The sequence below is a fragment of the Tetrahymena thermophila genome (assembly GCF_000189635.1).
Source record: "Tetrahymena thermophila SB210 genomic scaffold scf_8254104, whole genome shotgun sequence".
Taxonomy (NCBI): Eukaryota; Ciliophora; class Oligohymenophorea; order Hymenostomatida; family Tetrahymenidae; genus Tetrahymena; species Tetrahymena thermophila.
This window is the reverse complement of record NW_002476052.1, coordinates 85,964-100,637: the sequence shown is the minus strand read 5'-3', so window position 1 is coordinate 100,637 and position 14,674 is coordinate 85,964. Positions and strand designations below refer to the sequence as shown.

General features: G+C 23.1%; 3 protein-coding genes across 3 annotated transcripts; 2 read left to right on the top strand and 1 right to left on the bottom strand. All coding sequences in view use genetic code 6, as the record gives it.

Moving 5' to 3' along the window:
- Positions 1 to 988: 988 nt before the first annotated feature.
- TTHERM_00711940 (transmembrane protein, putative) lies at positions 989 to 5,004 on the top strand (the record flags this gene model as incomplete). The annotated part of the gene is made up of 6 exons (XM_001025854.2): positions 989 to 1,604; positions 1,712 to 2,149; positions 2,213 to 2,293; positions 2,339 to 2,540; positions 2,602 to 4,502; positions 4,568 to 5,004. The coding sequence occupies 6 exons, from the start codon at positions 989 to 991 to the stop codon at positions 5,002 to 5,004; spliced, it is 3,675 nt and encodes a 1,224-aa protein (XP_001025854.2).
- A 996-nt stretch (positions 5,005 to 6,000) lies between these two features.
- TTHERM_00711930 (endo-1,4-beta-xylanase xylA, putative) lies at positions 6,001 to 10,518 on the top strand (the record flags this gene model as incomplete). Its single annotated transcript, XM_001025853.2, has 5 exons — positions 6,001 to 6,169; positions 6,258 to 6,569; positions 6,628 to 6,793; positions 7,195 to 10,109; positions 10,379 to 10,518. The coding sequence occupies 5 exons, from the start codon at positions 6,001 to 6,003 to the stop codon at positions 10,516 to 10,518; spliced, it is 3,702 nt and encodes a 1,233-aa protein (XP_001025853.2).
- Positions 10,519 to 11,956: 1,438 nt separating this feature from the next.
- On the bottom strand, positions 11,957 to 12,423 carry TTHERM_000711929 (hypothetical protein; the record flags this gene model as incomplete). The annotated part of the gene is made up of 2 exons (XM_012800528.1): positions 11,957 to 11,989; positions 12,040 to 12,423. 2 exons carry the CDS (start codon positions 12,421 to 12,423, stop codon positions 11,957 to 11,959), a joined length of 417 nt encoding a protein of 138 aa, XP_012655982.1.
- Positions 12,424 to 14,674: the final 2,251 nt, after the last annotated feature.

Sequence of the window (14,674 nt, the reverse complement as noted above, 5' to 3'; positions counted from 1 at the left end):
AAAATAAATATATGATTATGTATGTATGTATAATCTTTCTTGTCAAAAATCTTCATTTATTTTAAAAATAGATAGAATGTCTTTTATTAGAATTGTTTGTTAACTCTTCTATTAATTTGCCCATTATTCTAATTTTCTGCAATTTCTTTGGCTGAGCAGGAGTGCTTCCTATTAACAAATTCTTTCTTATAAATGAGCCTTAGACTTTAATATTAGCAAAAGAAATAGATTATTAAAAGTTAACTAACTAATTTAATAACAATAAATTGTTTGATTCTAAAAACAGCTAACTTATCCATTTAGAAACACAAGTGTATCTTTAAATGCTATTAATTTTATTTATTTTCTTTTGATATATTCGTTTTTTTTACTTAATTTTTGTTTAATTTAATTAAAAAATATTTTTTTTGAAATTATTTGTTTTTTTTTTTTTTTACTAATAATTAAATTAGAAATGTTTAATATTTATGATGTAAAATTTTTTTAGTTTTAAATTTTAAAATAAATTTTTATATATATTTATTATTGATAAAAATGGTAATATTGATGAAGAAAAATTGAATTTGTTGAATACTTAGTTAAGCATAATAACTAATTGCTATTATAGAATAAGCAAGTAATTATTTTACAAAAAATAATTAATTTACTGTAATTGAGGTCATTTTAAATTCAGTTTTTTAAAAAATAGATCTTTAAAAAATTTTTATAATTTAATATTTGAAATTTAAATAAAATAATTTTTATAGCATTTAAATGTTGGAATTTAAATTCTTAAGAAGAATAAATAATCATAAATTTTAAAATTAATTATAAAAAAATGATATTTATAACTTTTAAAAATGGATTTTATTACTTAAATAAATGATTTTAAGGATAAAAACTTATTGAAAAGAATAATTTTTGTTGTATTAAACAAATATTATTTTTATTATTTCATTTAAAACATTAATAAAACAAAGAATAATAGATTTTGATTTTTTTATTGAGTATGCATGATTTAATCAGTGATAAAAGATATAATTCAAATTTTAATAATATCTTCTAAAATTTATTAAGATTTTTAAATTATTTATTTTTACGGCTAACCATTTATTTAAAAATCGGCAACGAGGGAGATGTTACTAAGCAAAATAATAAGTAATTAAGAAATATTTATTTCGCTTAATTGAATGTTTGCTTGTTAGTAATTTAAAATAATTCAAAAACTAAATTATAAGTTTTCAAATATTTTTTTTTAATTAAATTAAATATCAATTTATCTCTCTATCTATCAATCAATTTATCAATCTATCTTTCAATTTTGATAAAAAAATATTTACAGAATTAACTATCAAGAGAAAGTTCAGTAAAATATAGGGAAAAGAGGGGACCTTTAAACTAATAGTAACCACAGTTTTTAGTATCAAAGCAAAATAACAAATAGAATCAACCAGTAGAAATGGATATGCAAAATAAAATTTAAGAAATTCTTTCTTTTCATCTAAGACATTACACAAATGATGAATAGTAAGATATTATTTAGCGCTTGGCCCTAATTGGATTAAGAACTTTGTAGCTAGAATAAAAAGAGGCAGTTTAAGTTGATCAAATAAATAGAATTTCAAGTAATTCAAAGAAGATATTTGTTTTTATTATTAGGCAATATTTATTTAGTTATCTTTAAAATATCTGCATTTTTTTGATGGAAAATCAAATTTTATTTTAAAAAAAGATTAAATTTTTGAGAAAATGGATGAAACAGGAAATCTAAGAAAAGAGTTATCAAACATAAAGGAATAGTTAAATAAATTGTCAAACAAATTTGAAACTCTGAGCTCTGAGAAAAAACAAAACACTGAGCCTAGCTTTAACTGTAATAATTTATCTAGCATTTCTGCTAGTTCTATTTTAAAACCAACTAACTCTATTCCTCCATAACCTCCTTCAACACGATAAAATGCGTTACCTTCGAAAGATAACAGATCTAATTAGTTTTTATCTTAGCAAAGATTGCAATCTTTGCCAAATTAATCTAACAATAATAGTAATATTGTCAAAACTCTCAACACTCCACAATAAAATTAAAAGTAACAAATCAACTTTTAAACTAGTCCTGGTTCTTAGCACAAATTGTTTGAAACAGACTAAAACTCTTTATTTACAGCAAAAAGTAAGCTAATAAATATTATAATTTTATAGCTTGTATTTATTTCAAATATTTGTATTTTTTTAGATATGACCAAGAAACCTTCTTCAGCTTGGAGAAATGGAGAAAGATCTAACTCATTAAATCAATAATCTTCATAGAATAATGGTATATTTAATAAGTCAAAATCTATATTTCTGATTTAATTTTTAGAATAAGTAAGGAGCAATAGCGAAGAAGCTAGTTCTTTAGTGCTTTAAGGTTTTAATGACTCAGAATCTTAAGATATTTAAAAAAGAAAATTTATTAAAAATCATGAGCAAATAGCTCCAAAAATCACTGAAACTATCCCCTCTACTATAAAGTATGACTCAGTAAAAACTACAACAAGACACCACTTAGATGACAAACACATGTATTATTTTTTAATTATGATTCTTTCTGTTTTGTAATAAAATAAATTTTATTATTTCAAGTAAAGATGCTTTATTTTGCATGAAAGAAGAACCTAGAGTTTAAAATGCTGAGAATTTGAATTAACTCTCAAAACAAAGAAAAAAATGGGATTCTGGCTAATAAGAGCTTCAAAAAAGTGAATAAGCAGAACCTTTTAAAAATGAGATTCATGAATATGTGTCTCTATCTTCGCATTAACAGTTCTTACCTACTTAAATTTAGTAAAGTTAATAACCTTAAACTTAAAATTTTAATAGTGTTGGAAGCAATATTAATATTGCTGCTTAGTATCAAAACTCACATTAAAAATCAAATAATGCAAACTTTACTTCTCCAAAATTTAAAGATGGAAGAGAAAACTCAATAAATACACAATACAATACTACAGATTAGAAAAAAAACGGGTTCTCATAAAATAGTAATTAAACTATAGCAATAATGAATTAACCTCCAAATACAAATCAATATTCTTCTTAGCCACCTTAATAACAATAATAAATATAGCAGAAAAAAGTAAATAGTAATTAAGGGAGTTAAAAAGAGCAACCATAAATATAATAACAACAACAAACAAAGTATGCAACCACAAAGTCTCTTTAGAAAAAAGTAGAAATAAACAAACAGAAAAAAATGGAAGAATCTAAAAAGCAGACTTAGAAAAAACAGTAGCAACCTACTTATTTGAAGAATGTTACTTCTAAAATAAAGGATGAAATAAGACTTCAGAAAGAGTCTTTGAAAGGAGGATTTAACCATGATGTGTAATTTGTCATAAAGGAAAAAGGTGCTATGAATATGCAAGGAAATAAATCACAAACTCGTGTTGTGAATGGATCTGAATTAGAAGAAGACGAAATGAGACCATATTACAAACATGATTTACAATTTAATTAAGGTGGCTAAGCCTATAATGACTATATCTATTAGTAATAGTATAACTAATAAACTTACTAACAAAAGATCAGCAAAGGAAATGAACTCTATTCTAACTTAGATGAGCCAAATAATGTTGAAGAAAACAACAACAATAGCGATGATGAAGATTCATCATACTAGATTAATAACTATAATTTAAGAAGAAATCAACATAAATTGTTGAAGTAAAATTCAAGCAACTAATACTAAAACATAGAGTATTAGGGTAAAGAAATTTCCGAAGAAATACCACCTGTTCCAATGATAGATGAGTCATATAGCGAATTTAAGAATATTTGCTCTTAGTCTCAGAACCAATAGAAGTACTACTAATTTTAGAATGAGATGATAGAAGATTAGTATTCCAATTTTGACTAAAAGTCATCATATACTCCAACAAATTATCAGGAAGCGATGAGAAATAACAACTTTAATGAAAACAAGCAAAATTATAATGATGAAAATTTCAATTATATGAACATGCCAAATAATCCTCACGATAAGTCTACTAACTCTAATTATGGTGAATAGAATTCATTCAATTACAGATATAACGATCAAAGCAGTATTTACTCCAATAATAATGCTAAGGGAAATTATGAATAATATAGCAACAACATAAATAATACAACTTCAAATTCCTAGAACTTATCAGCCATTGCCAATAATATGCTCCATAGTCCAATCATCAACCATTTCTCAAACTTAAAGCCAAACAAAAAAGAGACCTGTATTTCAGACCAAGATATTATATAACCTGCTAGCAAAAAGTATTCGCAAAGCAAACCAATGTTTTCAGATCAATCTACCTATCCCTACTCAAATAATGGGTAAAACTAGCTCAATTAAAACGGGTTTGATTAGCTAAACGATTCATATCAAAATTCTTCTTATCTCTAATAATCTGCGAATGACATCAGTTATAAAAAGACACTCATGAATCCTCCTCCATACTAAAAGAATTTATCTGATAATTTAGACTAAAGTTCAATGGCACAGGATAATTGTAAATAAATTAAATTTATTATTGATTAAATAAGACTAATTTATTTTAATGTAATTAAAAATAAGATGACCAACAAAATAGAAGTATAAATAGTTCTTTATCCTCATTCAAGCTTGATAACAACATGAAAGAAGTACTACAAAAAGATAGATTATTTTTCTAAAAAATGTTTGAAGGGGAAGACTAATTTTCTCAATAGAAATTCGATAACACATTTACTTCCTATCATTAATCTAACAATAACTACGGAAATATTCTCAATAGCAAATCTCAAACAAAGTAGCAGATAGGAGACTACATTCATAATAGTAGTAATAATAAAATGAAAGATGACTCTGTGATTGATCATAACCTAAGAAATCCATCTCACTACTCTCAAATATAATAAAAAATGGACTATAACTAATCAGCAAACGATTATTAATTTGGAGACGAAGACATCAACAACGGAAGTACTATGATGGATAAAAGACTATGCAACTTCTTTGCAGAGCAATCTTGAGTTGTTTGAAAAATATTTGAAAATAATCATTACCAACTTTATTTATCTTTAAATGCAATTAATTAGAAAAAATTATAAAATATTTCTCCCTTAAATCAATAATTGCAAGTGTACTTTCCATGCAATAATAAATAACAAAATTATAGAAATAGTGGAAATTATTTTATAATTTTCATATAATTCCAAGCTTTTTATATAAAATTAATTTTCATCTCTTCAATGAAGTGTTTCTTAATTTAAAATAATTATCAAAGTAAATAAATATATTTGAGAATATATGAATCTAAATTCTTAAAAATAGTTAATTAATTAATTCTTTTTTAAAAAAATTAGAAGAGAATTTAGTTTGATTTCATAAAATAATTTTTACAAAATAATTAAAAAATACTTGAAATAAATCTAAATTAATAAAATTATAAAATTTAAATTAGCAATTTATAATAATAATAATAAATAGAGTAAAATTAATAATTTTTTGTTGAGAATGTTTATCATTTATATGTGTTTATTTATTAATTAACCGCTTTATCAATAATTCTTTTAGTAGCAACTATCAACCTAAATTATATCTTTTTGAATAATCAATAGAATATTTTGAATCTCAAGTTCTCTACATATTATTTGAATGAATTAATTAATTGGTAAAATGAATGTGCAATTATGAAGAGAGTTAATACTTCAATTAATCGTATAAATCAATAAAATAATGAATGAATTAATGGCAAACTGAAAAATCTTTTGCAATAATAACTATTTCAAAATTGAATTTAGCAATTAAAAGAAAATTATTCAAAATTAAATATAGTGATTGATAAAAAACAAATAAATAATTAATTAATCAATTTCATTCATTTATTTATTAAGTCCTTTTTTTAGTTTAAAAAAACTAAATAAATCAAAATAGGCAATACAAAAGTGAATCTTTAAGTTTGAAACGGTGAAGGCTTAGCTTGGAATAACATTTATAAGAATTAAACCTAATTATTATCATAAGTTATGGATTAAATAGTGGAGGAAAATCAGTTCCTCAATAACTTTCTTAAGCAGTTTAAAGGAAAAAATCAAAAAGAAATATTAGATTCATTGTTAGTTATTGGAGCAGATTCAATTATTTCTAACTTTAAATTTTCTCATAATCTTCAAGAGGATATCCTTAAAGCATCGAGTAAATTTTATAATTTTAATAAAATTATTTGAGAGGGTTTTGTTTATATATGAAAATATTTTTGTCTTTGTTTTAAACTTATTTTTAGAAAAAATATAAAGCTATTTTGTTTAAGGAGATCAATCTTAGCTTAAAAATGAAATTGAATCTTTAAGATAAGAACTAACAAGGCTTAATTAAAAGTTTGATGGCAAATAAGAAAAGATGGTAGTAGCAGCAACAGCAACTCCTGTTTTGCAATAATTTTCTCCTCCAACAAAAATATAATTTTCCAACTAGCAAGCAAATAAATCTGAATAAAGAAAGCAAGGAGTAAAAAAAATACCTTTCTAAGAAAAAAACTAGTCAAGCTTATCAAAGTTGTATTAAGAAAATTAGGAAGCAAGTATTAACTAAACATGTAATTTAAATTTACAAAATTGCAACAATAATGAAAAATTTATCTCTAAATATAATAGAAAAGAGAATTGGAAGGAGCTCCTCTTTGTGTGAGGTAAATACAAGTGGCTCAAAAAGTAAAAAGCCTATATAGTAAGTTGCTCTAAAAGTGACAGAAGTAACTCCAAATATCCCAAAGCCAATTAAATACACTCCTAAATACCATCACTTAAATGACGAATAAGTGTAAATAATTTATTACAATAAAAATTATTGTATTGTATTAAAATAATTTTTGATTATTACTTAGTTAAAAAATATTTTTTTAAACTAATTTTAAAATATTTATTTTTTAAGAAGTGAAAATAATATTTTATAACTCTTTAAATATTTATAATAATTTTAATTTTACAATTTTCTTTTTTTTAAATTTAACTCAACCAATTGTTATTTAAAGTTATAAGAAAGAAAGTATTATTTTTTGAGTACAAGAAGTAGTATTTTTTGAATAAAAGAAAATATTATTTATTGAATATAAAAATAGTTTAAATAAAAATAGAGTTAATTATGAAATAAATTTTTAGGATAATTTTTATATATCTACATTATAATATTTACTTAATTGAATCAATATATAAATTAAATAGGAAAAGCAATTTTGAAAATTATAAGCAATTCAACATAGAAAATGATTAACATTAAAGCAACAAATAAAAAAGTAATTATCGTCAGTTTAGTTAAGATAATAACTTTTAACATTAGAAATACTAGTAGAAAGAAGTTTAAAATCAATTTTAGCCTGTAGAAAAATAACATTAGCATGGTAGTTAAAACCACTTTAATGATATGTAAAATAAATAAAGCAATAACGCTAATGAACCTGAAGTGGTTAATAATTATAGAAAAGGTTAAAACCAGAACTCCTTTGAGACTCTGGATTAAAATAAAATAAACCCAAATTATTATTAATATTAATCAAATAAAGAATAAAATAAATTTAATTTTAATGTTTAAAACTAATTTGGTATTCAAGGATAAATTTCACCAAAGTTTAATGATGCTATAGCAAATTATCATACTAATTAGCTTTCTTCGAGAAATGATTAGCATTCTTTCAATCAAAATGACCATAACAGTCTTCATAATTACAATAAGAATAATATTCATGATTAACAGCAATCTTTTGAACATGCTTAACCTAACAGCTAGTCTGATCATCCATAAAGAATTAAAAATAGAAGTAACTAAAGCTTTCATGGCAGAAGTAATCAAAGCTTTCAGGGAATAAATAAAGGATCAATAAATTAAAGTCCTTAACACTAGAAAACTCGCTAAAAATCAATGAGCCAAAAAGGTTCAAGAAAAATATATTATGATCCTCGTAAAATGAGAAAAGGAGATATTTTTAACCCTGTAAATAGCAAGAAAGAGCAACTAAATGTCCAAAGAGCATAAAGCAAAATAAAGGGAGAAATTTAAGAGCGCAAGCTAAACTAGAAATAATTTGGTAAAAAATATGAAGACGTAGAAGTTTTTGTGAATCAACCACCTGGTTATAGTGAATAAGAAAGCCAGCTTGCAAATAATAATTCTTAGCTAAATAATTCATATCAAAATGTCTCTAGCAGCAACAATAATAACTATTACAATTAAAATTTCTAGCCTTCTTCATACAATTTATAATCCTAATAATAGAACATTTCTTCTTCTTCTTAAATTTAATCCCAGTAGCAGTAGCAACTTTATGATATCAACGAAGATAGTGCTCAATTTGAAGATAGACCCAGATAAATAAATAATTACAGCGTTAACAGTGCAAATAACACATTTTTGAATAAATCTCGCAGTTACACAGCTACAACTGCTGCAACCGGAGATATACGCTAATCCTAAAACCTTTATTCTTAAAATTTTTATGGAGCAAAACAGTAAAATAGCTTTAAAAATAATTTCAATGACTTAAGTGATTATTAGAACAGAAATTCTTAGAATCCCTCAGCATCTAAGTAATTTCATTAGGAATCTACTGGATCTTTCGCAGTAAACGAAAATCATAATCATCAGCTTAGATATACAAATGATTAAGTAGAAGTTTCTCCCCAAAGAATAAATTAACTTTACGATCCTAAGGTAGAAAATTAAAGCTACGGCAAAAATTAAATTCAGTAATAGTAATTATAAGGGCAAAGGTATTATGATGGTGATGAAAGCGATATAATTGTCCATGATGATGGATAGATGCAAAACACTTTTATCCAAGACAGTGCTAACCGCTAAAGTATGAGCTCAAGATTTGTAGGAAACCAAACAAATAATAACAACTAATAATAATAATCATAATTTAACTAAACTGTGAATGATAGTATTAATAATAGGAGCTATTATAATTATTAGAATTTAAACTAGCACCTTACTTAGCACTATATTAGATCAAACAATTAATCTCTTAATGGACCTCATCCATATCTACAAACTTCTTAGGCCTTAGGCTAAAATCAATAAATCAATGAAAGAAACTCACACAGGACAGAGAATAGTTTCCAAGACTAAAGCTCCATTTTACAAAATCCATTTGCTACGGCTGCATCTTATTAACCATAAAGAATTCACTTTAACAAATAAAGAAATATGAATGGGAGCTTTTCTCAAATGAACCCATCATATTAAAACCAGTATGATAATTCTGGGTACATAAACTCAAGCAATAACTATATCTAAAATCCTTTCAGAGATAATAACAATAATAACAAGACATACGATTAAAATAGCTACTTAGGAATCGAAAGATTGTCGAATTCTTAAATAGACAATAGATAAAGTATCAATGACGAAGTAATTTCAAGCGGAAACTATTTGAAAGGTGGGCTGAAGTAAAGCCAAAATATTTATGAATAAAGATATAAAGAATTAGTGCAAAAACAAGAGAAAGTAGGCAATTCCTAGCAATTAGTATTTTCTGACTAAATTTAGCATTAATAGTAGTAATAATAACAATAAACTAAAAATTTAGCAAGTTAATATCAAAATAAATATTAGAATTAGTCTTATGATGCTTTGAAATCTGTGAACAACTATGCTGATTACAGTTAAAATAATCTAAATAGCTCTAATAATTATATAATTCCAAATCGTCTTTAAAATTTAAATTCAACTCAGCGCTCCAAATTAACTACTGAACGCTCTCCTGACTAGCAAAACTCGATTAGTAAAAAATCTGAGCAAAATGTCTCTCCTGATTTGAGCAATCGCAATAATCGCTAATTAGCTGATCAGAAAACTTACTATTAAGACCCAACTTCACAATCAATTAATAAATAAATTTAAGGTAAGAGCCAACAAAGAGCTGCTGTTCCTCATTTCTAAAAAAACGAACTTTAAGACTCAGCTGATAAATATTAAAAAGAATTCAGCAGAAATTTAGAATAAAACAATAACAATAATTATTATAAATAGTATAAACCTCATGAAACTTTTACAAATCGCTAAGAAAATATGTGTGAATATTCAATAACTTCCAGAGATCCACAGTCACCACCTTTGAAAATCTAAGTTTCTGGTGAAGGTAATTAAAACTTTTAAATACAAAGAAAGTGTATACATAATAAAATTCAATAGAAAAATAAGTAAAAAGCTGGATTAGTTTAAAATTTTTATTTTTGAATATTTTATTTAAATTTACCTCAAAAATGAATAAATTTTACACCAAAAGGGAAATTTAATTTTGCATCAAAAGGGCATTTTAATTTTGCTGATTTTTTTAAATATTCATGATAAATTTGAAAATAAATTAATGCAGAAGCAATAAACTAATTTTTTAATTTATTTTAATAGGTTCAGTAGAGAGTGAAGACTTCTCCCCATTTGAAGTCACAGAGTAGAGAAAAAAAGTATTTTAAGATGATAAATTGTTTTTCAAGGAAAGCTAATAGTATTCTCAAAGCAGGTCTCAAACAACTAGATCAGAACAGTGAATAGAGCTTTATAGAAAAATACTTATATTTTTAAAGTAAAATTGGTAATAGAGTCAATGAATTAATTAAATTTTTATTTTACTATGACATTCATCAAGCAGCTAATCAGCTAGCTTGCTATCCAGTAGCCAGTGAATAGATAATAAATATAAATTTATGTAATATTAATAAAAAAATTATAATTTTGGAGATCAATTTCATAATCCTATTTATCTCTCTATTTTTATGCATGTATGTAAATAATTTTTGTTTGTGTTTAAAATTACTTGAAAAAAATTCTCAAAAATGCTTAAAAATGAATCTAATCAGCAGATTTTAAAATATTGATTATTAATAACCCATACCTATCAAATTTAAAAAATATTTATATGATATGATTGTGATTAGAACAAAAGAAATTTCCTGTTATTTATTATATTTTTTTTATTAAAAAAGTAATTAGAATTTAAATCATTAAAATTAGCGTAAATTATATCTCGATAGAACACTTATATTATTCATGTATGATTTTTGAATCTATTTATTTACTAATTAATTTCTTGTTAGTAAAAACATAAAAATTTAAATAGTTCACTTTTTCTTTATAAAAAACCAAAGCAGTAAACATAATCTATTTACATGAAAATTATTTAATATAACTATATGTTTACTTATTTATCTATCTATAAATTAATTAATGCATTATCTGTTTGTGATGCTCATTCTTTTTTATAAAAATATCGTAAGCATAAATTCTATTTGAACTGAATTATTTGTAAACTTTTATTTTATTTATTGACTTTTAACTAGAATAATTTTTAACTAGAATAAAGTTTAAATGATAAGTGTTGATAGTGTAAATTTCTTACTTTCATTAGTATTTTTATTTATTTAATTAATATTTTTCTTAAATAAGACTTATAATAGAAAATTATGTTTACAATATTAAAAAAAATATTAAATTCAAAAAATTAAGTCAGCCTAATTGAAAGAAAGAAACTTGTTCTAAAAATTTTAAAAGAGAGTCTTTGCTTTATTTTCAAAGATAATGATGGCTTATACAAAATACACTTTGAATTTGAACAAGAAGAGAAAGAGTAAAATTATTTAGAATGATAAATTAATATTTTCTTTAAATAATATTTAAAAATAAATAATAAATGGAAATCACAATTTAAGTTAATTTTTAGAGAATATAGTGCGTAAATAAATTATATTTTACAGAATTAGTTGGCATAGTGTTTATTAATTAATAATAGCTGTATTCACATATACTGTATAATAATATTACATTAGAATTAACAAAAAGCCAATTTGCTCATTTCACTGATTTATTTATAAATAAATAATTAATTTACATATTAATTTATCGCTAATCCGCCAAACCATTCATTCATTAATTAATTTATTTATTTCTTAATTAATAAATTTACTTGTTAATTTTTTAAATGCATTGAATTCAAACGAAATCTTTTTAAATAACTTGATCAAGCTAAAAAAAGATAATTAATAAAAATAATATAAAATTAATAAATTAGATACCTTAATTAAAATTTCATAATTATTATTATTTGCATAAAACAGTATCAATCTAATCATCAATAAACACTATCTATTAATTGAAAATGGGATGCACTTAAGCTCACTCTAATTTGCAATACAGGGCATATAACCTTCACAGTGCTTACTTGGACATAATTGGTTAGTTAAAAATATGCATAGAAAGCTTGGAAGCTGCCTTTAACGACCCCAAATTTTCCTGCAATCTAAAGAATTTCTCAGATTACCTATAAAAAAAACTTGCGAAAATATAAAATGAGAACATACTTAAGTAGATATACGCAGTGCTAAACGAAATAAAATCATTAAGATCGAGACTAAATGTCTTATTTGAAATAAACGAATAGCTTGACTCAGAAATATCATATATCTAAAAAAAGAAAAAGTCTTCCTCGTGGCAAGAACTTGAAGAAAATATAACCATCACTAGAAATTCCGCTATTATTCTTTATCAATTTCTTTGTATTCCAGATATATGCTTCGATGATGCTAAAACCCTTATATTGTCAAACAACTATCTTTGCTGATTTAATTTATCAAAGATAAATAAATAAATAACTTTTATACTTACACAAATACTCAAATATAATATACAAATTCATTCATCTTCTCTCTTATGCTCTTCATAAATATAAATTCTACCACACTTAATAACATTTCAAAACTAAGAAATAACTACGTTCAGTTGTAATGCTTGCTAAGATAAGTAACTAAGAAACTCATATATTATCTTTTCCCTATTAATCAACAAATAAATACATATATAAAATTTAAATACTTTTTATAAATCAATAAAATTTTGCTGTAATTTCAAATGTATATTTATTTATAATCTATAGTATATCTAAAGTAACAAATTCAAATAAATACTAAAATCCATTTTTCAAACTCCAAATTACAAATTATGCTTAACAATCATTCAAGAAATATTTAAATTTATCAAAACTATTTAAAGGGTGAGAGATTACTCACTTTGTTCTTTTGATTTATTCATCAAGAAAAATAAATGCTGAGGTTTTAATTTTATATTTATTTTAGTAAGTGTTTACTCTATATTTCATCTAAAAATCTGGTGCGTAAATATTTTTAATATGAATCATTTATCAATATTTACATCGAATAAGCAAATAGTTTGACGTCTTAACTAAATTATCACATATTTTTTTTTATCCACAAATAAATGATTGATTGGTATTTAGTCAATAAGTTAGGTAAGTAGATCATAGCGCTTTAATTTATTTTAGAAAAATTTGATTCAAATATATACAAATATCCGCATATTTAGTAAAAATACTCAATTCATTTTAAAAAAGTAAATATTACTATAAAAAATATATTTGAAATAAAACATTTTTAAAACTTATTTTTTTTATTCTCAATACTTAGGATAATTTCTTAAAAGTATAAATTAACAATAAATTTAGTTCCTAAAAATTATATAAACAATAAAAAATAGCTAGCGAGCTAAAAAAACAATCAAAAAAGAAGGAAACTAAGGCTGGCAAAAATATTATTATAATTTTACTTTTAATTTTGACTTATTTTTTTCTGTTATAGTTTAAAGTATTGAGAGGTGATTAATGAATGAATAAATAAATATATAAGTAAGCAAACAAGCTAATAAAGAAAAGAAAAAAAAAATTAAAAACATTTATCTATGAACAGGTCTTTATTTTTACTTGAATTATTAAAATAATAATTTGCTTGAATTCATTAATTAACACAATTTAAAAAATCCAACCAAATCAAACAAAAGAACAAATATTTTTTTGATTCCATTGATTTATTAATTAATTAAATAAATAAAATAAATTTTAGCTCTGTTTTTGTGGATATATGGGTTTCTTTTTTTGAACAAATAAATATTTTGCTTACATATTAATAATTATTAATATCAAATATTATAATTTTTTTAATTTAATATTAAGAAGGAGCATGATTTATTTATACATATTTTGAAAAAAAAAGAGTAACCAATCCAATATTGTTACCCGTATATTTTTATTCAAAAAGTTACTTGGTGTAATAATTTAATAAAAGCAATCATATTATTTAAAAATATGCATTTTAATTTAATCAAAATGAAATATTACTCTCTTTTTCTAGTAACGCATATGTATTCATAGATATAAATACGAATGCTTTGATTGACATCTTCAAAAAAAGATTTATGTCATTTGATTAAATAACTCACTTCGATTCTCATTCGTAATTTGAATAACATGCAAAAAATGTATAAATGAAACTAAAAACTTAGAAAATGAATCCAAATCGATCTCTTGAAACCAAATTTTTTGTATAAATATTGTCAACTAACAGCTTTAAGGAAGAGATAATAAAATAGTCTATAAAGCCAATTATTGTTTATAATTAATAAGTCATTAAACAAATAGAAATTAAAGTTATTGAATTAAAAATATGAATATTTGTGATTAATTAACTTTTCTTTTTTAAATTATAATGAATGAAGTTTAAATATAATTTTGGAAAATACAATCTATCTAAATAAATTCTAACTTACTTTTGTTTCAAAGTGTCCTTCTCATAACTCTCATTTAATATATTTCAATTTTAATGATATATTTTATACTTTATAAAAGTATCTTTCTTATTAATT